General features: G+C 44.3%; 1 protein-coding gene across 2 annotated transcripts; it reads left to right on the forward strand.

The window, feature by feature from the left end:
- Nucleotides 1–3,740: 3,740 nt before the first annotated feature.
- Nucleotides 3,741–5,275, forward strand: LOC117493975. Of its 2 annotated transcripts, none has more exons than XM_034144569.1 (2): nucleotides 3,741–4,977; nucleotides 5,130–5,275. In XM_034144569.1, the coding sequence occupies exons 1-2, from the start codon at nucleotides 3,796–3,798 to the stop codon at nucleotides 5,256–5,258; spliced, it is 1,311 nt and encodes a 436-aa protein (XP_034000460.1). In that variant the 5' UTR covers nucleotides 3,741–3,795; the 3' UTR covers nucleotides 5,259–5,275. The 2 variants fall into 2 exon arrangements, with proteins under 2 accessions (XP_034000460.1, XP_034000461.1); XM_034144570.1 differs by lacking the exon at nucleotides 5,130–5,275 and having other exon boundaries at nucleotides 3,741–4,408; nucleotides 4,818–5,023.
- Nucleotides 5,276–25,995: the final 20,720 nt, after the last annotated feature.

Genomic DNA, 25,995 nt, shown 5'->3' on the forward strand with positions numbered 1-25,995 from the left:
CTAGATCTAGGGGGTACAACTCTAAACACCCATATGAAAAAGATCGGTTTACATTTTAATAACCAAATATGTGAACAAAACCAATAACATACCACAGCCAATAACAAATAAATATAACTTATTTTATTTTTGTTGTTCATTCATATCTTATTTTACCTAGTTAACATTTATTTATGCATATTTTTATATCTCTCAAGTTGTAAACGATATTTTTGGTTTACTGTCCAATAGTATACATTGAAATGATTTCAAACCTGTTTATCCAAATAATTATAAAGGAGTGCCTTGGAAATATTTGTTTACATAAATTGCATTTATCTCTCTTGCTCGCTCCCACGCCCACTTTGGCTGTGAGCTGCGGACGCCTGATAAGCCAACACCTATGGAGCTAATTTCCTGCCATAACTCCACAAACAAACTAAACAGGTTTTACAAATGCCTCATGATTCACTAACAAACACAATGTGGTTTGCAAATACAAAACACCATCTACAAACTAATGCATTTAGTTTTGCAAAGAAAAAACGTATCTATCAAATAAACACATACCATTATTCTAATAAATCATGTTTCATAGACAAATTCAGCATAGGTTTTACAAGTACACACATTTTTTTTACAACTACAACACTTATTTTTACAAGTACAAAACTTGTTTTTACAACTACAACACTTTTTTTTACAAGTACAAAACTTGTTTTTACAACTACAAAACTTTTTCTTCTCATGGCGGAATATTACTGCCAAAAGTCACGTGACTCACTCACGTGACTTTTGGCAGTAATATTCCGCCGTGGTTGTGCTCATACACACTCACACATGCTCACTCACACATGCTCCACGGCAGCAGGGGGCACTACTGAGTCCATTGGGAAGGCGGGAGGTTGAGCAGAGCATGGAACAGCCCTTGCCAGCCTGATGACAGCAGTGTTTCTAGCGATCCAGCGATCTGAATTTAGCGATCACAACGAAAACAGCCAAGACACATATTGAGCCCAGAAAATGAATGTTCTTAGGGCTGTAAATATAATAAGTGTTAGAAATTAAAATCAATGTTAAACAGCATAATTCAGTCTAAAACATATCGTCAGTTTAAAGCTGTTTTATTGTGGAAAAGCCCGGAAGTTCTCAGGAAATCAATGCCAAGCTTTTATTCTGAAAATCCTTTATCCGGTTAGCTTGTGACTAATGTTGCGTTTTCTGAATGTAAAGTGAAAATGACTTGGAGTGTTACACACAAACGTACGGACTTTAACACTACATCGATAGACGTTAAGATATTATTACTGCTGAATATTAAATGAAGGTCTAGTTGATCGTAGTGTTTACAGATACGTGAGAAGCTATGACGTCAGAGGGAATTTCCGTAAAATAAGAACTGTGCCGGAGCGGAACCACTAGGACTTCTAAACTAAGTATTACAGCTGTTTATAAGGTATTAAATAGAAAGTCATCACAGAGATAAGGAGGAGAAAAGGCTTAAGGAAGTAGGCAGGGAATACAAAATGTTGAAATTATCTGTGCTCTCGCGATATTGAACCGACAAATGAGTAGGGAGGACCCACTATTTGCACAGCGGGGGACAACGAGAGGAGGATAAAAACAGATGAGATACGACCAACCGCTCTCTTCCCTTCGCTGCAGCCACCCTCAAGACAACACCGGCTTTGTCTCTCCATTACCCATGCTTGTTCTTTAACCACGTTACTTAATTAAACTACCCATTTGAACCTTTTCAGAGACTCCATTAGTCTCGTTATTTTAAACTCCTCTCCTGGGCGCGAGAACATCGAATACTTCAATATAAGCCTTTGTCTAAAATAGACAACATTGTAACTAAGGAGATTTAAACTATACAGCGATTCTGCACTCGGTCAATCAGCTGCTCTTCATTTTCTTTCCTGCTATATTCAATGAGTGATACAAATATTTTTTACCATACGGTCTGAATAAAACTGATACTGTTGGACTCGGTACTAGTTGACTGCTACCAGAAATAAAAGGAAGTACTTTACTGTGTACTTTGTGAGTAATCCTCTGTCAGAGTCCCCTCCAGAGTACATAATGCATGTTTTTTGCTATCTTTGATGAATGATAAAAGGGTCATTCCAGAATTGGAGGACAATTTAGACACCAACATTTTTGAAAAATGAACCTTTCATTTTATTATTTTTTGTTATGTATTTAGGAAAAACAGATAATAAACCATAAAAAAAAGTGATTTGCCCAGCTAAGGCATCAAATGTATATTTTCCAATGAAGAATTAACCCTGTTACTCTAATTATAGTAACAGGGTTGCAAGTAACAGGGTTGAAAATAAATGCTAATTTTAGCTTTTACCTCAGGAATTAATTCTAGCTGCACAATGTAATGCTATTGTCAAGGAATGGACACACTTTATATTATGTAAGGGACTGAGAGGCAGAGTAGTGGGAGGCACCTACATTCCCAATAGGTGGCTCCACCCGCTGCCAATTAGCAGTATTGGGACCAGGTGTGGAGACCTCACACCTGGTGCTAATCACTCCCTCAAGGGAGACAAAGCACACAGAGTTGCTCAGTTGTGTGTGGCACATGGAGGGAGCAGGAGGCTCCCAGCGTGAGGAAACATTTTTGTAAGCTGGTAAGTCGGTTAGCGGCCCGGCTACGTTAGCCTTTGTTTAGTTAAAGGTATTTTTGAGTTTGTTAGCAATAAAGCCTCTTTTTGGATTTGAACACTGCCTCTGTCGTGATTGCTGCACTACCACTTTTCTCTTTATCTGCCCTGTCCTGTTACACTGGTGGAGAATGCGGGCATAAAGACTCTATTGGTGGTGTTGCAGTCAGAACAATTTTTTTTTTACGTTTTCAAGATGGAGGATGTACTAAAGGAGTTGGTGCGTATTTCTACTGAGCAGCAGACTCTGCAACGGCAGATGATACAGGAACAGCAGAAACAGAATGCACTTCTCCACATGGAGGTCCAAAAATGCCTTACAGCAGCCTCTCCTGTCCAGAGGGAAGCAACCATGCAGCCTAACCCAGGTCGATTCATCCCCAAAATGACAGAGAGTGATGAGATAGAGGCCTACTTAACGGCCTTTGAGCGCACAGCTGAAAGAGAGGGCTGGCCAAGGGACTCCTGGGCTGATCTGGTTGGACCGTTCCTCCTGGGCCCGGCACAGCAAGCTTACTTCGACCTCCCTCCGGACCAAGCAAAGGATTACGTCGTCTTGAAGAAGGAAATCCTGGCGAGGTATGGCTACAGCTTAGCAGCAAGAGCCCAGCGGTTCCATGAATGGAAATACAAGCCAGAGTTGTCAGCCAGGGCCCAGATGTATGACCTAGGCCGGGTAACCAGAGCCTGGCTGACATGCAACCCCGAAAAGTTAAGTGTTTTAGAGAGGATAATGATGGACAAATATATTCGGTCTCTGCCCTATGAGATCAAGAAAATGACAAGCCAGCAGAATCCAGCCGGTCTGGATGAGTTGGTTAACGTAGTGGAGAGCCACGTGGTCACAGCGGACCTGCTTAAGTCCACACGACCAGACACCGAGTGGGGCCGGAAAGTCAGTGGGGAAGCATCACGGACTAGACGGGCACGAGAACCGCGATGGGAACCAGAAGAGGTAAGGCGACGACAGTCCTACCTGCCAGAGGGCCAACCGCGTTGCTACCAGTGTGGGGAGACAGGCCATATTGCCCGGGACTGCCCAGGGAAGGATGAGCTAATGCCGACCGCCAACTCCTCTGGTGCAAGGCCCTGCCACCTTCTTGACTCTTGCTGGGTACAGGAAAGCTCCCTGGCTCAAATGATACCAGTCAAAGTAAATGGAAAAGATGCAGAGGCGCTAGTGGACTCAGGAAGTGTGGTAACCCTCATTCAACCCCACCTCCTCGACCATTTGCCATCTGAAGAGACTGTGCCCGTCTCCTGTGTCCATGGGGACACTAAATTATACCCCACTTGCCTCATCCACCTTACCACAGTTAAAGGCAGCTGTGAGATGAAAGTGGGGGTGGTTCCTTCCCTACCAGTCCCAGTCTTGGTGGGGCGAGACTGCCCACTATACAAGCGCCTGCGGCACCAGAAGGAGGTGAGTCCCAAAAAGCACAAGCGTGCCAAAGGAAAACGAGAGAGAGGACAAACTGCCACCCAGGGTACTTCTCCTCAGCAGTTCCCCAACGTTGTGTGTGCTGTGCCAGAGGAGCAGAGAGGCAACCAATCTTCCAGTGCAGACGAGGCAAATGATAACCCTTTTGTTGCTTTCCCTGGAGACCTAAGCACAGGTCATGAGGAGGGGGAAGTCTCATTGCTTCCAAGTTTGAAGGGCCAGTTCGGGACCGCCCAGATGGAAGACCCCAATCTGTTGCATGCACGCAGCAATGTTACGGAAATAGAGGGAAAACCAGTTCCAGGAGTGGGTGAGCTTACATGTCCTCATTTCCTAATAAAAAATAATCTGTTATACTATGCCAAAGAGGTTGAAGGTCAGCGAAGAGACTTGTTGGTTGTCCCAAAACAATATGTGTCCACAGTGTTGCATCTGGCTCACAGCCATGTCCTAGGGGCCCACCTAGGGGTTGAGAAGACAAGGCAGCGGATTGGGAGCCGGTTCCACTGGCCAGGGGTGGTAAGGGCTATAGAGGATTATTGTCGCACCTGTGTTGAATGTCAAAAGATGAGTCCCAAGCCACACTTTAAAAGTCCCCTAATACCTCTACCGATAATCGATGTACCGTTTTCTCGCATTGCCATGGACTTAGTGGGGCCGCTGGTGAAGTCTGCCAGGGGACATCAGTATATTCTTGTGATCCTTGACTATGCAACCAGGTACCCGGAGGCCATTCCCTTGAGGAACATGACAACGAGAGTGATTGCACGGGAGCTGCTTCACCTGTTCAGTCGAGTTGGGATTCCTAAAGAGATGCTAACAGACCAAGGCACTCCCTTCATGTCCAAGATAATGAAGGATCTCTGCAGGCTCTTCAAGGTAAAGCAGCTTCGTACATCTGTCTACCATCCGCAGACAGACGGATTGGTAGAACGCTTTAACAAGATGTTGAAATCCATGTTAAAGAAGGTTGTTGACAAGGATGGTCGTAACTGGGACCAGCTTCTGCCCTATGTCCTGTTTTCAATCAGGGAAGTTCCACAGGCTTCAACCGGTTTCTCCCCCTTCGAGCTGCTGTATGGCCGACAGCCCAGAGGACTTCTCGACATCGCGAAGGAAGCCTGGGAGGAGCAACCAAGCCCCCATCGGAGCCTGATTGAGCATGTAGAGACGATGCAGACGCATATGAAAGATGTTTGGCCCATGGTCAGAGAGCACATGGCTCAAGCCCAAGAAGCCCAGAGGAAAGTGTATAACAGAGGTGCCCAACCACGTGAGTTCCTGCCCGGGGATAAAGTGCTTCTCCTGGTCCCCACCACAGAACACAGATTCCTGGCATCGTGGCAAGGTCCCTATGAAGTGACAGAGAAGGTGGGACCAGTCAACTACAAGGTACGCCAACCTGGCCGTCGCAAACCATCCCAAATATACCATGTTAACCTGTTAAAGAAATGGTATGCCCGAGAGGCACTGCTGTGTTCTTGTTCCCTGTTTGTATCCCCTTCTCCAGACCATGAGGTGGCCGAAGTTGAATACGGTCCAGGGCTATCCAAAGCTCAGTTACAGCAAACCAAGGAACTGGTTCAGCAGAGTTTGGATGTGTTCTCACTACGACCTGGACGCACAACGATGGTGGAACATCAAATCCACACAGAGCCTGGCCAAAAGGTAAAGATGCGACCCTACCGGGTGCCGGAGGCAAGACGGGCGGCCATTGAGCAAGAAGTGCAGAAAATGCTGGCTATGGGGGTGATTGAAGAATCTCACAGTGAGTGGACCAGCCCTGTCGTTCTGGTTCCTAAGCCAGACAAAACCAACAGGTTTTGTAATGATTTCAGAAAATTGAATGAAATCTCCAAGTTTGATGCGTATCCTATGCCCAGGATAGATGAGCTAATTGATCGGCTTGGGGAAGCCAGGTATATCAGCACTCTGGACTTGACGAAAGGGTATTGGCAGGTCCCACTTGAAGCTGCCTCAAGAGAGAAGACGGCCTTCGCCACCCCCACAGGGCTGTACCAGTACACTGTGCTTCCCTTCGGGCTTCATGGAGCACCAGCCACGTTCCAGAGACTGATGGACAAGGTTCTGAGGCCACATCGTGAGTATGCAGCTGCCTATTTGGATGACGTTGTTATCCACAGTGACTCATGGGATAGCCATCTCATAAGGCTTGCAGCAGTGCTGGAATCTCTCCGCAGGGCGGGCTTGACAGCTAATCCAAGAAAATGCAAGCTTGGACTAGAGGAAGCCGAATACCTGGGCTTCACCATTGGGCGGGGCAACGTTAGACCACAAGAAAGGAAGGTTCAGGCGATCCAGGACTGGCCACGGCCGTCAACAAAGAAACAGGTGAAAACATTCTTGGGTCTGACGTCCTATTATTGCCGTTTCATCCCAAACTTCTCCACAGTAGCCTCTCCCCTTACAGACCTGACCAGAGACTCACAGCCGCTAATGGTCAAGTGGACAGGAGAGGCTGAACACGCCTTTGAGGAACTTAAGAGGGCTCTCTGCGCACGGCCGGTGTTGGTGACCCCAGACTTCAGCCGGGGGATGATTGTGCAGACGGATGCGTCAGAGGTGGGCATAGGAGCAGTACTATCCCAGGAGGTTCACGGTGAGGAACACCCCGTCATGTACATCAGCCGGAAGCTGAACACAAGGGAACAAGTGTATGCTACTGTGGAGAAAGAAGGCCTAGCAATAAAATGGGCGCTTGAGCGCCTCCGGTATTACCTCTTGGGACGTCACTTCACTCTGGTAACTGATCATGCCCCACTGATCTGGATGGCAAATAAAAAAGACACAAACGCTAAAGTAGGAAGGTGGTTTGTCTCACTACAGGAGTTTAACTTCTCTATCATCCACAGAGCCGGAGCCAAGCATGGGAATGCAGATGCCCTGTCCCGTAGAGATGCCCTGTGGACCATGGTCACCTCTCCTAGGCCAGAACTGAAGGGGGAGGCACCTACATTCCCAATAGGTGGCTCCACCCGCTGCCAATTAGCAGTATTGGGACCAGGTGTGGAGACCTCACACCTGGTGCTAATCACTCCCTCAAGGGAGACAAAGCACACAGAGTTGCTCAGTTGTGTGTGGCACATGGAGGGAGCAGGAGGCTCCCAGCGTGAGGAAACATTTTTGTAAGCTGGTAAGTCGGTTAGCGGCCCGGCTACGTTAGCCTTTGTTTAGTTAAAGGTATTTTTGAGTTTGTTAGCAATAAAGCCTCTTTTTGGATTTGAACACTGCCTCTGTCGTGATTGCTGCACTACCACTTTTCTCTTTATCTGCCCTGTCCTGTTACAATTATATTCATATTTATATATATATTTAACAAAAGAAAGATACATTTGAAATTAATTTTTATGTCTCATAATTTGAGTAACAGGGTTGCGTTTATGAGTGCCACACTCCTTCAAGAGTGACAAGATTGGAAATATATTACAAATAAAAGAGAGGACTTAGTTTTGGTCTACCCATGGTAGTAGCACATGGCTTGCTGATGTCCTTTCCACTGTGTCATGCGACAAACAGTTTTTTCACTTCCTCTGCCAAGCTAAAAAGGTTTCGGTAACAGGGTTGCGCGCATGTTGAGGGACACACCTTCTGTGCAAAATTACTGTTATTTAAAATGTGTTTATGATTTAACAAATTGATTTTACCATTACAAGACACATATATCAATAGAATAATACCAAAAAAGTAAATAAAAACCCTATTTTAAATGTTATAGTTGACATGCAAGTTGGTCACCAAGAAGCTGGGACAAGAGAAAAGGGCAATTTTAGGGGGTGTTCGAGAGCTATTTGATATTTTAAATAATATTTTGAAACCACTTTTTCTACAACTTTATATGCATCTTGTCTCAAGACAAGTATATTTAACACAAGTGCATGTCTTAGCTTTTTGGGCATGGATTATTAGATTTTTTTATATGGGGGACATGAAATGTCCTCCAATTCTGGAATGACCCAAAAATAAAATGTTACCATTAGTTCTTAATGAAATTGATACGGTTTGACTTTGTATTAGTAAGCCTACTACTAACAATACATTGAAGTACTTTTACTGTGTATTTTTTGAGAAATACTCTGTCAAAGTCCCCTCCTGAGAACAAAATCAAGCCACTTCTAAGTTTGATGAGGGAAAAAAATATTTTTTGGGCGATTTAATGGGTGATGTAACATTAATGACAGACATAATATGAGGTCCTTGGCACTCTAGAGGGGTCATTTTGTGATCATGGGGCATCACCCTTACAGCATCAGGACAATATCATATGGAGTCAGATACTGGAAGTGGGCTGGAGGCGTTAACTGGGACTGATGGAAGGATGAGGCTGATGAGACTGAGAATCTGCGAGGAACGAACTAGCGGCAGAGGAATAATTATATATTAAAAGACAGCAGCATCATAAGAGGGCAACCATGTGACAGAGTGTGTTACTTTGCTGAAGGATATTTGTGACCAGCTATCCATTCCAGGCCAGACTCTAAAGACTTTCCAAGGTGTGAAAATGCTGCTGCCGGAGTACTGACTGGAAGTATTGCTGATATCATGTCTACCATCCTCTTAAAATACTCTGTCCAACAATATCAGTCTCAGGAAGAAATGTTTTTAACGCTTATTAAAAGAAAAACATGCATTCTTGTACTCAGGAGGGGACATTGACAGAGGATTACTGGAAAAGTACACAATAAGTACTTCATAGTACTTGTGGGGGTAGTTTCAGTAGTACTGAGTCCAACAGGATCAATCTCACGAAGAACTAATGGCAACAAAAAAGAATTCCCTCATCAAACTTAGCAGAAGTGGCTTGATTTTGTTCACAGGAGGGGACTTTGACAGAGTATTTCTCAAAAAATACACAGTAAAAGTACTTCAATGTATTGTTAGTAGTAGGCTTACTAATACAAAGTCAAACCGTATCAATTTCATTAAGAACTAATGGTAACATTTTATTTTTATCATTCATCAAAGATAGCAGAAAACATGCATTATGTACTATGGAGGGGACTCTGACAGAGGATTACTCACAAAGTACACAGTAAAGTACTTCATTTTATTTCTGGTAGCAGTCAACTAGTACCAAGTCCAACAGTGTCAGTTTTATTAAGAACTTGTGGTAAAAAATATTTGTATCACTCATTGAATATAGCAGGAATAAAAATGAAAACAGCTGATTGACCGAGTGCAGAATCGCTGTATACAGGGGTGGACTGGGACTACAAATCAGCCCGGGACTCTCGACCGGCCCACTTCGGTACCGCCGGCCCAACTCGGTACCGCAAGTAAGCGGCCCACCTCGGTGGTGCCGCAAGTAAATACCGCGAGGAAATTGTTGACGGGGGGGAAGGGGGGGTGAGCAGTGACTTATCCGACCGGCCCACTTCAGTACCGGCCCATCGGGATTCGTCCCGAACGTCCCCTGGCTGTATATATAGTTTAAATCTCCTTAGTTACAATGTTGTCCATTTTAGACAAAGGCTTATTATATTTACAGCCCCTAATAACATTTATTTTCTGGGCTCAATATGTGTCTTGGCTGTTTTCGTTGTGATCGCTAAATTCACCTTGTTTATAATATTATCACTATAACACCTGTCATCAGACTGGCAAGGGCTGTTCCATGCTCTGCTCAACCTCCCGTCTTCCCAATGGACTCAGTAGCGCCCCCTGCTGCCGTGTAGCATGTGTGAGTGAGCATGTGTGACTGTGTATGAGCCAGCCACGGCGGAATATTACTGCCAAAAGTCACGTGACTCACTCACGTGACTTTTGGCAGTAATATTCCGCCGTGAGAAGAAAAAGTTTTGTACTTGTAAAAAAAAGTTTTGTAGTTGTAAAACAAAGTGTTGTAGTTGTAAAACAAATTTGTGCACTTGTAAAAAAAAGTTGTGTACTTGTAAAACCTAAGCTGAAATGTTATGTGTTTGTTTGATAGATACGTTTTTTCTTTGCAAAACTAAATTCATTAGTTTGTAGATGGTGTTTTGTATTTGCAAACCACATTGTGTTTGTTAGTGAATCATAAAGCATTTGTAAAACCTGTTTAGTTTGTTTGTGGAGTTATGGCAGGAAATTAGCTCCATAAACACCCCCCACTTTCATCACTTACAGCGCCCATCGTACAGGGCAAATGAAAAGTGTAACCGGGGTGAAAAGGGTGTTACCTTTACTTAATTATGAATGTTTTTACATCAAGGCTGAAAATTAGGATGAGCGCAAACAGTAAAAAATAACACAGAATTTGGTGATGATTAAATAGTTTACAGTGAGATTTACTCCCATACTTTTGGCCATACTCAAGCAGCCCTACAAATGAATTGGGATTTCCACACAAATGTTCTTTAGCAAGTGTGCAGAGCAGTGTTGATTTAAAAAAGCAATTTGAAGGTTGGATATTTGTAAACCTTTTTTTGTGTATATATATTAATAATTTAAGATGTAAATGAATTCCAGTTTATTTGTAGTACTTTCTATTTTTATTGTGACATTTGTGCATTTCATACAGATAATGGAGCAGTTGCTTTAGGGCCACAGTGTAGGCCTATATCCCTTAAGGTCAAATAATGAGATCCTCGACCTCCGCCCTCCTCTCGCACCTCCACACAGAGCCCCCCCACATATCAAATCCCAACTTAACCCCTGGGCATACCCCTAGAGCAGGGGTGGGCAATTATTTTTTCCATGGGGCCACATGAGAAACTGAAAATATTGTGGAGGGCCGGGCCAAAAGGCTGAACTCAATTCTGCATAATATTAATTGTATTTCTTTATAAAAAGCAGTAAATAGCATTGTTTTGACAAGCTGGTAAGAGTATATGTTATAGTTAAGCAATGAAAAAGTGAGGTTGCCTTACAAAAAAATGTCATTTATTAAATCAAATTTCCCAAAACAATGGTAAACAAAATGAACGTTTTTCACCATTTGTGACTCATATTAGTGAACATTTTCAGTCACATTCACTCAAACACATTTTGAGTTTCATTTACTGTTGGAAAGAGGTTCTTAGCATTCTAAAGACATCACAATATTGTCTTTGTACTCCAAATATTAAGCAAGATACATCATATTGAACTGTCACTAAACATCACTGAACTGTGATTTTGAGAAAAAGGCTTCCAAAGAAAGTGTCCCAGTTCACTGCTAGTTGGTGCCTTTACATGCCAACATTTGTAGTCTAACCACCTCATTTGGTGTTTTTAAGTTCTCTTTTCTTGTTCAGTGAGAGAAATCTAGTCTCTGCTGGGCTTTAACGAGTGCATCAAAGTCAGGTTGAATGTCTGAGGTGGAGATGCGAAGCACAGCTGACAGATGATCATCAGTGAGAGAGGATCTATACCTGGATTTCGTAAACTTCATAATTGAAAATGTTTGTTCACATATGTATGCGTGTCCATGCACTCGTTTACCTCCGTGAACAGATCGCTCCCTGTCGTCGTCCCTTTCATCGACCGCATTGCTGCCAGCTCCTCCGTAATCTTGAAGTCCGGTGTTATCCCGCGGACGAATACGAGTAACTGGGCTGTGTCGCGGACATCACAGCTCTCGTCCAAAGCCAAGGAGAAAAAGTCGTAACTTGCCACTTCACGTTGCAGCTGAAGCTCCAGATTCCCCGCAATGTCCTCGATCCTTCTAGTCACGGTTCGCCTGGACAGCGGGACTTGCTCAAATGCGGCTTTTTTTTCAGGGCATATTAGTGCTGCAGAGTCCACCAAGCACTCTTTGACAAACTCCCCCTCCGAGAACGGCTTACTGTTTTTAGCAATTTTGTGGGATATCACAAAGCTGGTCATGGTTGCTGCATCACTGGATGTGTGAAGCTTGGTAAAAAAGCCTTGCTGCTTTTGCAGCTTAGCTAGCAAAGCTTCCGATGTCCGCGCCCTTTCAGCGTCAGTCAAGTTTTTATATTTCTCCGCATGTTTCGTCTCGTAATGTCGACTCACATTGTACTCCTTAAACACGGCGATCTGCTCCCCGCAAACTAAACACACGGTTTTACCTCCGACTTCAGTAAATAAATACTTAGCAGTCCAATTTTTGTTGAAAACCCTGCATTCAGCATCTACCTTTCTTTTTTTAGCGGACATTTTTTTGAGGGCTAAAGTCGTCTTGTGACAAGGATCCAATAATGTGCACGTCTTGATATACGTATTGCGTCATTATGCACGTGAATAAAAAACAACTTCAAAATAAAAGCAATGCAGCTTTAGTCCATGCATGAGGTAAAGTTAGAAAATATGTTTATTTTGTAATTTCCAATTAGCCTTACACGGGCCGGTCAGAGTCAACCATGTGGCCCGGGGGCCGTACGATGCCCAGGTCTGCCCTAGAGGATGTGACGTCCACCCCCCAATTAAAACATGTTCATACAATAATTAATACATTTAAAACCTTCTTTATGTATATAACCAACATGTCAATACGTTTCAGTTTTTGTAGTGTATTGGTCTTTTGTAGAGATTTTTCATTTATTCTTTATATATTCTATTGTGTATTGCTTGGAGGGGGGGGGGGGGCACCAAATCATAATCTCGCCTAGGGCACCAAAATGTTTCAATAAGACGTGCCAACAGGATGCCGGATCTATTTCATAGACAAACAAAGGTGTCGCAAGCGGTCAGAACATTGACTCTTTTTGCTGCTACTTTGACAACATGGTTGCTACCGGTTTTGATTTCGTGCTGTTGATGCCAATTTTAATTTTTTTCTGTGTGTTGATTTTGTGTTTTTGATTAACAAAGACTGAGGTAGATTTTTGCCTAGCAAATTTTCCATCCAAATGAAGCACCATTTCTAAATACATTTTAGACAAAGTTGACTAAAATGTATTAGTGATGACTCAAAATCAACTAGGATGAATACATGTCCAAAGTGTCAATTAGGTAAGTAGTAAATGATCGAATTAGCATAAGAAATTGAAAATGTTGTTTCATAAGGCCCAATGAGAACAAACATGAGGCAGAATCTAAACAGGAAAGTGTAAAAACATGTTGAATCATTAAACATCTAATAGAACAAGAACAAGACGCACCTAGTTTTTGTTTTTCTAAAAACAATACCAGGAGAAACACCGGTTCTCTTGCAGGATCAGTGAACTAGTTTGTCTTCATTTCATACTCAATCTTCCTGGCAGTAGAGCTTTGATTTTATTTTAGAAAGTGCACCAGAATGCTCACTCATCATAAACAATGAAAAAATAAACTTTACTTGCTCCTTTTATGTTATTCTGTGTACACTAATACAAAGTTACAGATACAACCTAAAGCGAGAGAGAGAGAGAGAGAGAGAGAGAGAGAGAGAGAGAGAGAGAGAGAGAGAGAGAGAGAGAGAGAGAGAGAGAGAGAGAGAGAGAGAGAGAGAGAGAGAGAGAGAGAGAGAGAGAGAGAGAGAGAGAACACACATGTGTTGAAGTGTAATTGTATCACTGTATATAGATATATATATCTATATATCTATATATATCATTAATATGTAACAATTTGAAATGTATGTTAATGTTCTTTGTATATCATATTATTGTGTAATTATTTTGTATTTTGATGCTGTGGCAACATTGTTTCTTTCAACTTTCATGCCAATAAAGCCCCTTTGAATTGAATTGAATTGAGAACCGACAAAGTTTAGGCTGCCCGGGCATAAGGAAGTTGCTTTGCTTATGAAATCGAATTTAGTAAATTTTTTCGAGGAAGTTGTTCTGCCATTTATTTTTCTATTCTCTGTTACTTTAAACTCCCACTTCACTACTTTACATTAAAAACAAATAGCTTATAAAATGTGAGATGGCATTATTGATAAAGCTACATATTAGTCTATAAAATAGTTACATCTTTACTTATCTCAACCAGCAACACCAATAAAATACTGCTTAACATAAATGCATCGCAAATAATCATCAAAAATGTTATAAATAATATTATAAAAATCATTGGCCATTTGTCTACAAATATGTGGCAGTTTGGTACTTTGAGTTCATATTGTGAATACTAAATGAGTGCTTTCACTTTGCAGTTTAGTTACTTTAACTTAGGTAACACATCTGAATACTTCTTCCAGCTCTGTATCACAGTAGATTCAAGGTGCTCCCAGGTGAAACATTTCCATTAGAGGAGAATTTAATATCAAACTCAATTGTTTTTATTCAATGCATATAGAGGCAACTGAACCACACATCAATATTTCATCCATGCATTTTTTTCACTTGTCAGTTGTTATTCAAGCTCTCAAACAAGCAAGTAAGCAGTACATCACATTGGCTCTTTTTGCTGCGACCTTGACTTCTAAACAATGACCTGTGTGTGTCATTGCTATTTGCTTCACTACCTTTAGGGCACTGTCACAAAAATGCATAATTAAAATTTGCTTCCAGCTTTCCATCCTATGCGTGCAAAAGGGTGAGCGATAGGATGGCCTGTTTTTTTGATCTGCTGATGATGCAAATATTTCCTCTTCCTCTTTCCCATGTGTCTTTGGTGTGTTGACAACCCAGTCTCACGGCATTTCGTGTTATAGTCACGACATTTAATCTATTGATTCGTGTTCACCAACACAATTTTCCCCTTTTTTTCGTGTCACACAGAACGATTTTAAAAGCAATGTATTTCTATCGGTAGTATGTTTCGTGCCTGCAACACGTCTTTTTGTCCGGTCGAGTCTTGGAAGACCGGAAGCTGTGGGGTTCATAAAAACATGTTCTTACTCAATATCAAGCCACGATTATTGTTTTTATTTTTAATTCGTATAATGTCTGACTTTTTTTGCCGTCTGTGAGGAAAAGAAATGGGGCTCAGAGCCTCAGAATACTGACATCTGTATTTCTTTTAATCTTTTTTTCCTTCTAATTTGTTATTCTTTTCTAAATAACACACTGTTATTTACTCAACAATAACACACAATTATCCTTGTTTTTATTTATTTGTTTAATTCCATAATCTCTGGCTTTTTTGGCGTCCGTCAGGAACTGAATTTCGAAATAAAATAACCAGAAACAGAGGCCGTTTCTCAATCGCGAGGATATTGGCTTCCAAGCCAATATTTCAAGGATGCTACGTCATCAAGTGGCGCAGCAGGACCGTTCCAATGTCCAGCATACTTGGAATTCCACCGAGGCCGCGTCCTTGGTTTGGGGGAAATATCGAGTCTGCACATGGGTAGACTTCGCGTCCTTATAATCCCCACAATGCTTTGCGCACCGACCAATTTCCCCAAATCTGTGGCGGAAAATGTAAGGCGGGGCCTCTCATATGACGCACACCTACACACTTGCTAGCCTGTTCCACTCTTCGTTTTCCGAATGCCAGGAAGGATTCTTGCCTAGCTTCTGAAGGAAGTGACTGTGAATGTGCTACCAAGCAAGCATCCTCGCGATTGAGAAACACCCAGTTACACACCCACTGAACTGATTACCCAAGATCCTCAGCTATGGTTTAAGCTCGGTGATTGGATTGTTTAGCCGCAATGCACGTTGGGATATGGTGATTATGCGATAGCACTTATTTTAACTGATATTATACATATGAATTATACTCTTATGTATGTAGATAGTATAAGAAATGTGCAGAATATGACAGTTTAATGGTGGAGGTATACACACATATTGATAGATGTCTTTGATGACGATGCACTGTTGAGGAATCTGCGACCCACATTTTTCATTCATTGCATAACTACACCATAGTTGTGTATATGATATGTCAATAAACCTTAGAAAATCTTGAAATCTTGAAAGGGATGTGCAAAATAGCCATTATATACAGTCTTTAATTAACTATTAGAGAATAACGAGTAATGAATATTAGACCCTCCAGAAAAACGCGGGCTAAAATCCTTGATTATGCGGGCTAAAATCCTTGATTATGCGATTAAACATGCGGGGTTTTTATGTGATTTTATGCGGTGAAGTTGCGAAATATGCGGAAATATGCTAAATATGCGAAAAGTTGCGAAATATGCGGGAGGCGGAAAAAAGGTGATTCTTCTCCCACACCCTGTTACTAGGCTACTACTGAGACCTCCTGAAAGACTTTGATATTGCGAGTTGTCCCGTCGAGCACCCGCTGGAACTTATCATCTGCAATATAATGGACGTCGTCACTTCCTCGACCGACCATGGTGTGCTTTTCTTTGCCATTGTTGTAGCTCCTCTGTTAACAAAAATGCTGTTTGTAAAAATGGATTATCTTGCGCGCAGATTGTGACGATTCTCTCCGACCAATCAGCAGCCAAGAGCGTTGACGTCACAAACTCAGCCCGGTTGTCTTTGGCCCTGGCCCCACGATTTTATGAGGCCAGAAAAACTGTGAATTAGGACCCGCCGGCCGGTACTAGGCCAAGTGGAAACGCAACCACAAACTGGCCGCTGACGTCACAGCCCTCTTAAACCGGGCTGCGGGCTGTAGTGGAAACGCGCCAAAAGTGAGCCCTTTTAAAGAGTTCCTATGATAAACAAGCATACTAGAAGCAAGCTACATCACAAAGTGTTATTTATGTATTTATGGGCTATTTTAATCACTCTCTCTCACACACACACACACACACACACACTCTTCTCCGCCTCATTCTGTTTTCATTTACTCGTTCGTTATCTGACCAGCTTCAATCTTGTAGGCTACTCACCACGTTTCTTGTAGCCCTCGAAAGGGTTTTGGAGGTTGATGCCTCGGTGAACGTGAGTTGTTTGACTTTCTTGTCCGCAGCAGCAGAAAGCATTTTAGAATGTTTGAATGAATCAAAGTGGGTCGTCACCGTCGATTTTCTCTTATGCTCCAACACAGTTGCACAGGGTGCAGAATAGTTTCCCCCCACTTTCGTGCAAGACATCGGGGTACTGCTTTGCCCGGTCTTTAGCAGAAATGTTCGTAGGCAAATGAGATGGATTCGATTTTTTCATCTTGGTCAGAGCCGTATAATAGTATAATAGTATATAATAATAATAGTATTGTAGTGATCACTGATTCATACACTCGGGTTACATAATCCAATCATGGAACTACAGGTTGGGGGTATTGTTTCCGCACGGACACATGTGTTGACGGTACCTACTGTGTACCTACTGTGTGTTCCCCCTTTCACTTTCTCTTCTGTTCTCGTGCTGCGACACGACAGCATGTACATTTCTGCTGCTCAGTAAAGTACAGATTTGCACCTTCGATGCACCGCTTCCGACTCCCTTCTCTCGGCACTACATTGGTGACCCTGACATAAGTCTCGCGAAGGATCCGAGACTGACTCGAACACGGCAAGAAGCGCAGCTTCTCTCGAAATGCCGGAGATTCTTGGAGACGTCCGTGGCTGCCTCGTGCGCTCGGACTGAGGCTCGGTGCGCCCCACGGAATGGCTGGGAACGTCGCTCACCATTCCCGCTTCGTCTCGGCACTGGAGGGCAGCAAGCCTTCCTGCTACGAGGAGACGATGCACGACCTGCTAGGTATGGAGGAACCCAACTTCTACCTCGTGGGGCTGTTTCTTCGGGACATGCGGCTGCATGTCCAGGCTGCGCTAGCTAACACGGCTAGTGTTGAGCCCCACGCTTTGGCCGAAGAAGCTTGCCGGTTCTTCCTGGCCGCCCGGCGATTTACCCCAGAGGTGCTTGCCACTGCACGCTGCAGCACCTTCCCTGGTGGGGGCACGCCACCTAGCAGAGGCTCCGGGGCCGCCGACGACGACAGCGACTACCGGCCGTCGAGAGCGGCTAGCCTCAACTGTTAACGACAGCTAGCCACGACAGCTAGCCACGACAGCTAACGGCTAGCTGCTACCAGCGGCTAGCGACGACTGCTAGCAACGGCTGACGATGTCTAGCAGCTACCGGCGGCTATCGACATCCGACTGTTTTTTTTTTGTTTTTTGTGGTGCCGGAGAGGAGGTTCGATCAAGTCTGGTCGGCCTCGCGTGGATCCTCTCGCTATTTCGCCCACCTGTTTTTGATCGTGGACGGGACGACCATTTTTGAGCTTTTTCTGGTGTCTGAGAGGAGGTTCGACCATGTGTGGTCGGCCTCGTGTGGACCCTCTCGCTGTTTTCACCACCTCGACGGCGGTTTCGGACGTCACACAGTGGCGCGCTTCTGGACCCCGTCTCGCCTCTTCCCTCGCCTCGGCGGTTCCGGACGTCGCCCATGCCTTCATCGGCCCGTGGGTGGCGCGCTTCGGGACCCTGCCTGGCCTCGCCTCTTCCCTCGCCTCGGCGGTTCCGGACGTCGCCCATGCCTTCATCGGCCCGTGGGTGGCGCGCTTCGGGACCCTGCCTGGCCTCACCTCTAACCGCGGCTCACGGTTCGCCTCGACGGCGCCCCGTCTGGCCTCTCCCCTGTCCACGGCTCCCTCCTCCCGGGGACACGGCTCCTTCCTCCCGAGGACTTCGTGCCCGCCGCCGCTGTGCCTTCGCCAGCGGCCGGGCGGCGCTCCTCCCTGCTGGGGACCTCCGGGTGTTTCACGCCTGTCCCCACGACGCGACCCTGCTTTCTGCGGCCCCCTGACGACGGCCTGTTCCGGCCCGCCACCCGCCCTCCAGTGGGGATGCCCTCGCCTTCGTTGGGGCCCCTACCCTCTCCTGCGGCCCCCTTCCGACGGCCCGTTTCATGGCCCGCCCTCCTCGGCCCCTGTGGTGCTTCCTCCCGGACGCGAGGATTGTGTCCATGGTTGAATTCTGGGGGGGCTTGTGTAGTGATCACTGATTCATACACTGGGGTTACATAATCCAATCATGGAACTACAGGTTGGGGGTATTGTTTCCGCACGGACACATGTGTTGACGAACCCTTTCTCCTGTCTGTTTCTCCCTCTTTCAGCACAAGAACCAGAGGGGGATTCAATAGAGCCTGAATACCTGCACTGAGACCCTCACCCTGCACCCTGAGTCTCAACTCTCAGAGTTTTTCAAGCCTTTCCCTGTTATTTGTATTAAACCAAACATTAAGCTTCCCAATGGTGTGGTCTTCGTTTTGTGGAAAAAGTGCAAATGCAGTGTTTGAATATGATTACCTCACATATTTTGTTGCGGCTGTCTGTTTTGATTGTTAAATTGCTCCTGCTGACTTGAGCTAGCCATTTTTTCCTCCTCTCTGTGTCAGTGGGGAAGCCGTACATTCTGATTCTTACTCCTTTCTCTGAGCGATTGGAGCATCCCCAGGCAGCACAGCAAACCATGGTGGAGACGATATGCCAGGACAACACGGAGGAAAAGGCACAGGCCCTTTCTCATGTCATCAAATGTCCCATCCTCGACTCCTCGACTCCTCGGTCCTCCGGTAGTGACCCGGAAATGAATTTTAGCGCGCCATGTTGAAGGACATCTCATTTCTCGAAATGCACATCGAGGACCGAGCATCGAGCGTCGAGGAGGCTCTCTGGAGGAGCTATAACCGAGGATACACTGATGGGTCCTCCACAGTCCTCCACGGCTCCTTCGTGGATGCATTTCCGGCAACAGTGATGTTTCAAAGAGTCGAGACGCACGGCCGGACTTATCTCAGCCAATGACAGCTCTGCATGCATCCCCTGGATATTATTTTATTAACTGCTTTCATCGCGACCATAGACTGTATATATAAAGATCGCGACGCGATGTTTACAGTGAGAACAGCTGTGAGGTCCGTGCAGAAAGCAGAGCAGTGTGTATAATATATATCATATCACTCAGCCTACTCTCTTTATTTGCTTTAGTTTAGTAGATATCTACAAACAAAGTCGATATTTTTCTAAAACCATTTAGTGCTTCACATAATAAAATACACAACGGCTGTAGCCTGATTATATGCTTTAGGAGCTGTAGGTGCGTGTGGTACAGTGTGTGCGTAGATGCAGCGGACAGACAGGTCTCAGTTGGTTTGGTGTCCTCTGCTTACTTGTAATACTTGTAAATACAACTTTTGGCCCGTCATTTATTTCCCTCATTGTAGCGACCAGAGAGGGGGGGGGGGGATATATCCAGTCTCTGATAGTGTTACGTTATTATGAGAGTGCTCTGTTTGATTCTGAAATTGTATATATTTATATAAATATATACATATGTGTCTGTGTGTATGTCCGCATCTGTAGCCTGTTATTGTCTCATTATACCACACTGTGAATGAATTAAAAGTAAATATATAAGTCGTCATGAACACATCTGTCCATCAGACATAGTGCTGCTGTGCCTCCTGTCATCATTAATGGACGTCTCTTTAAAATGACCGCTCAGAGGAGAGGAGTTCTCATTTCTCTAACCGCCTGCTGCTTCCCCTCCTCTCTCCTCGGTTCCCCTCCTCGGCTCCTCCGCTCGCATCTCCTGTGGGCGGGACTAAGTCTCGAGGATAGGAGTCGAGGAGGAACATTTGAAGACATGAGAAAGGGCCACAGACAAACTGCATGACATGCTATTCAATGTTTATTGAATTCCATGTATTTACAATGGATGTTCCTAAAACAACACTTTTAACGTCATAATCGTGTTGCTGCTAGTCCATTGATAGTCACCTGTTGGTCTCCTGTCCTTTCTGAAAGTCATAAAGATGACATTAGTCATTTAGATTACTTATGTCCTCAAGTACTATGGGATTACTGAAACCACCATGAATTTAAAAAATGGTAGAAATTAATCTAATCTAAATTTTGAAGCATTCCTTGCCATCCCCTCCCTCTAAATATATCAATAAACATTAGGAAGTGATGCTCCTGACTACCATACCTGTTTAAGAAGATAATATTTGTTTTAAATAATTCAAAGCAATACACAACAGCAACAGGCTCTTTAACCAAGGCAACAGCCTAACATGTATATGTTAACAAGTAAACTAGCTGTTCACACTATTCCTAATATTATCCATTAAATATTAGCAGATTCTATTTTTTTTTTTAAAACATATTGATGTAAATACATACACATATCGGTATGTTGTATAAATATTGCAAATCAAGACCTTTATTCACTACTTATTACCAAAAATCGTAGTTCTATCTCCGGTAATCATGCATTCATATGTCCCGCCACGAACTTCCGGGGAACTATTGACTCTCCCTGAACCACGTGACGATCAAGCATTTTGGTCTTCCGCTGTCGTAACTCTTCTATCTATATGGCGCTGGGCCATCCTAAACTCCGAAATGTTTTTCGGATTTCATATCGCATTAACACCATATCCCAACGTGCATTGCGGCTAAAACATCCAATCACCGAGCTTAAACCATAGCTGAGGATCTTGGGTAATCAGTTCAGTGGCTGTGTATCGCAATGATGCTCGAAATGTCCCATATAGGCCTACGTCTGTTTCCGGTTATTTTTATTTTGAAATTCAGTTCCTGACGGACGCCAAAAAAGCCCGAGATTATGGAATTAAACAACTAAACAAAAACAGGGATAATTGTGTGTTATTGTTGAGTAAATAACAGTGTGTTATTTAGAAAAGAATAACAAATTAGAAGGAAAAAAAGATTTAAAAAATACAGATTTCAGTATTCTGAGGCTCTGAGCCCCATTTCTTTTCCTCACAGATGGCAAAAAAAGTCTGACATTAGTTTCCACCGTAGGAAATTGTATTTTTTTAGTGATATCTGTAGTGTGGTTTTGGCGGGAATTAGACGCGATTTACGTCATTCTCTTTGTCTACATGTTAATCCTTCCTTTCTTTTCTTTTGTAAAGATGTGCAGCGTGGATTAAGGAGAATGTGGTTTTTGTTCTCAGGTATGTTTGTATTTGTATTTTTGTGTGATTACTTAATAATATGTTCTTGATCATTTAATAATTTCTTAATCTTTAAATAAGATAGTATGTATGAATCAGACATTGAAGTGAGTGCTGCGGAGGATGTGCAGCGTGGATTAAGGAGAATGTGGTTTTTGTTCTCAGTCCTCAGATATAAATACCAGAAAACACCCCAGATGATTCCTGTCGTTTTCTGAAGGATAACAGGTCGCTTACAGTTGTGACCCGTTACACTGGTGCCGTGACCCTTCGGATCGTCAGATCAGCTTGATGCTCATCGCCGCGGATGCTGTGCAGATATCCTGATCTTCACTCAAGTTTACTGTGTGGTTAGTTTGTGAAGGAATGTGGTTGTAATGTTTTACATTGCCTGTCCTTAGTGTATTACTCAGTGTCTTTCCATGTATGCTTCATTCATTTTATTTAAAAGTTAAACACAACGCTAGTACATTTTATGATCAACAGTCTCGACAGTGAACATGGAAAATTCATTTTCAAGTCCTATTTTGCCAAAAGGAAGAGGTGCTTGGCTTAGTAACCTTGCTAGTAGTAGGGAAGTGGGACATTCAACAGCTAAACCGGATGGTTATGCTGACACCGGGTTGGGTCAGAGCCCTGGTTATACCCCCGCTAGAGTGTCTGTGAGGGAGGGTCCATATACTTCCACCCCTGGTAGTGATGTAGAAGCCATTCATCATCTAACAGACATGGTAGGACAGTTAGGAGCACAAATCGGTGAATCTATTGTGGCAAAGCTGATGTCAGCTGGTGTTGTAAACATGAATACTGATTGTAATGCTGCTTCTGTGAATAACAATACACAATGTGAGACTACCAGACATGACATCCCACATGTGACAGTACATGTTAAACCTGACAGAGAGTTACAGAAATTCAAAGGTGACAGTACTGACAAACTTTCAGTCCACGACTGGATTGATGTTATTAAGATCTACATCAGAAAACAAGGTGTTCTGGTGCAGGAACAGTCGGAGGAAATAGTTAGTCATCTGACGGGCAAGGCCAGAGACATTGTGAAGATTGCCCTGCGCAGTAATGCAGCACTTGATGTAAAGAATAGACCAGAACTGATATATGACATTCTTCTTCAGTATTTCAGTGATACTTCCTCATGCCTTCCTCTTGCAGACTTTTATGCCACAATGCCTAAGCACAGAGAGAGCCCAGTAGATTACTGGATAAGAGTGAACAGAGCCGCTGACCTAGCCATTGAGGGCCTGCGCAGACAAGGAAAGCAGACAGAGGACATGAACAATGAGGTGGCTCTCATGTTTGTTAAGTATTGCCCTGATCCAGAACTTGCCTGTGTTTTAAAGTGCAAACCAATCCACGAATGGACTTCGCGTGATGTACAGCTGAGGATTGATGATTATCAGAGGGAGATAAGAGCTAACGGTAGGACTGCTAATGTCGGTCAGTTACAAAGTCATACTGCCACTGTCACCTCCGAGCAGCTCAGTTCACTAATGGAAAAGCCAGCAGTACCTGAGCAATGCCAAGCTCCGAGCCCTATGTCCCTCTCTCCCCAATCTCAGCCACATATGTTCCACTCCCCGTCCCCTTCCTCATCTCCCGTACCAGCTGTGTCCGAGCCCCGCTCTGCTGCATGTTATGCTCCTGTGCCAGCTCTGGCACAAAATCTCCAACAGTCAGAGGAGAGGTTGCTCTCTAGGATGGTGGACATTTTTCAGGGAATGATGGACAAAGTACAGCAGCGTGATACAGCTCGTCCGACCCAAGGTGGGAGGTTTCACCCCAGCTCAAGTGGCAAACGTTCCAGAGAGCCTGCCTGCAAGGTCTGTAATGATGCTAGCCACACAACCACATCACATTGTATGTCTGAAAGACTATGCTTTGGCTGTTTTGCTCCTGGCCACACCAGACCGGACTGCCCCACAAGAGGCTCCCAGTCTCAGGGAAACTAGCGGACCTGTATTCTGAGAGAGGAAGTACGGGTCATGTCACTAGCTCCCACACTGATGATATGTCAGATGCTGAGACTGTTTACAATTCAGTAAAAGACTCTTATGATGGCTCTGTGGTTGTCTATCAGAATATCCACAGGGTTGGTAATAGTGACAGTCTTTTCTACACACCTGTTATGATGAATGATACTGTGATTGGTGGCATGTTGGATAGTGGTTCGATGGCCTGCAGCATTAGTGAAAATGCTGAAGTGAGACTGAGAGAAGCTGGAGTAATAACTGACCAAAGACGCATTGATGTAGATGTGGTTCTCATTGGATGTGGCGGACTACGTGTTAAGCCTAAATGTGCGTTTGATGTGGAAATGGAAGTGTATGGCTGTAAGATTCTGGTTCCCACACTTGTAGTCCCAGGGCAGCACGATGAGTTGATATTGGGAACAAATGTCATAAAACACGTTCTGCGTCAATCAAAGCTGTGTGAGTCCTATTGGAAGACTGTGTCTGGTCCTTGTCCAACCGTTGACCCAGAGACTGAACGTTTCCTGTCCATGCTGTCAGGCTTGGACCCCTGGAAAGGAGAGGAGGTTCCCTTCAAGGTTGGGACAGTCAGATGTAACTCAGCTACTTGTCTTGAGCCTGGTCGTGAGTATCTCATATGGTGTAAATTACCCAAAAACACAGTAATTTCACCTGGCAGTACTGTCATGACAGAACCGACATCGTCCCGCTCTATTCCCAGAGGCATCATGGTTGCAAGGCTTGTTACCGCGCTTTGGGGAGATAGATGGGTTCCACTGAAGCTTGTCAACACAACAAGCAAGTCTATTCTGCTGAGGCGTAATGCTAAATTGGCTGATTTATTCTCCTGTGTTGCACTTGAAGACATGGATGTTGCTGAGAGCTCGGATATTCACCTGTCCTGTCACACGCAGAAAAGTATGCCTGCTGCTGATACAGATTCAGCCAAAGATCGACTCATGTCAATTGGGCTCAGTAATGTTGACATTGACTCGTGCGAAGTGTCGGCGGATTGTGCTGGAAAGATGGCTGACCTTGTTCTACAGTATGAGGACATATTTTCACGTCATAATCTGGACTGTGGTGAGGCGAAGGCTTTCGTTCACCGCATTCACTTGTCAGACAACAGACCGTTCAGGCTCCCATACAGGAGAGTGCCCCCTGGTCAGTACCAAAAACTACGCCAAGTGCTGAATGACATGGAGGAGAAAGAGATATTCCGGAAATCGACCAGTGAATATGCTTCCCCTTTGGTGCTAGTTTGGAAGAAAAATGGGGATCTCCGAATCTGCACTGATTTTCGGTGGTTGAACAAGAGGACGCTGAAGGATGCCCACCCTCTTCCCCACCAAGGGGATTGTTTGGCAGCATTGGGAGGCAACTGTCTGTTCAGTACGATGGATTTGACCTCGGGTTTTTACAACATGCCCCTTCACGAGGATGACAGGAAGTACTCAGCCTTTACAACGCCAATGGGCCTGTTCGAGTACAACCGGTTGCCACAAGGTCTATGCAACAGCCCTGGCAGCTTCATGCGCATGATGACCAGTATCTTTGGTGACCAAAATTATCTGAGCTTGCTGTGCTACTTGGATGATTTGCTGGTGTTTGCACCTGATGAGGAGACAGCTCTACATCGCCTGGAGATGGTGTTTAGCAGGCTACGCAGTCACAACTTGAAGTTGTCCCCCAAGAAGTGCTTCTTCCTGCGGAGAACAGTGAAGTTTCTCGGCCATATCGTTGGTGAGAATGGTGTTTCAACTGATCCATCTAAGGTGGAGAGCATCGCGAACATGACAAGTGCAGACCTCATGGAGCTGGATGGCAAGACACCGTCTCAGAAGAGGATAAGATCTTTCCTTGGGATGGTCAATTATTATCAGCATTTCGTGCAAAGGTTCTCTGCTGTTGCCAAGCCGCTGTTTGACCTGTTGAAAGGTGTGAAAAGAAAGAGTAAACGGCCTAACGTCAAAGTGTCGAGCAGGAGGTTGTGTGAGTCTGATTGGACTCATGAGCAGGAGCAGTCTTTTGGCGACCTAAAGGCTTCACTAATCTGCAGTGCTGTCCTGGCTCACCCTGACTTCACCCGTCCATTCTTGTTGTCAACTGATGCATCTCTGGATGGATTAGGGGCTGTTCTGTCTCAAGTCCAGGAAGGTGATACACGTGCCAGACCCATTGCTTTCGCCAGCAAGTCACTCTCTCAGTCACAGAAGAACTATCCAGCGCACCGGTTGGAGTTT

Source organism: Trematomus bernacchii, unplaced genomic scaffold (assembly GCF_902827165.1).
Source record: "Trematomus bernacchii unplaced genomic scaffold, fTreBer1.1, whole genome shotgun sequence".
Classification (NCBI taxonomy): Eukaryota; Metazoa; Chordata; class Actinopteri; order Perciformes; family Nototheniidae; genus Trematomus; species Trematomus bernacchii.

Bases quoted from the DNA above. Each gene is read 5' to 3' on its own strand.
- LOC117493975 (XM_034144569.1), top strand. From the start codon at position 3,796: ATGATACCAGTCAAAGTAAATGGAAAAGATGCAGAGGCGCTAGTGGAC. The intron at 4,978-5,129 runs GTAAAGCAGCTT...GTTTTCAATCAG, and splicing joins ATCTCTGCAGGCTCTTCAAG to GGAAGTTCCACAGGCTTCAA.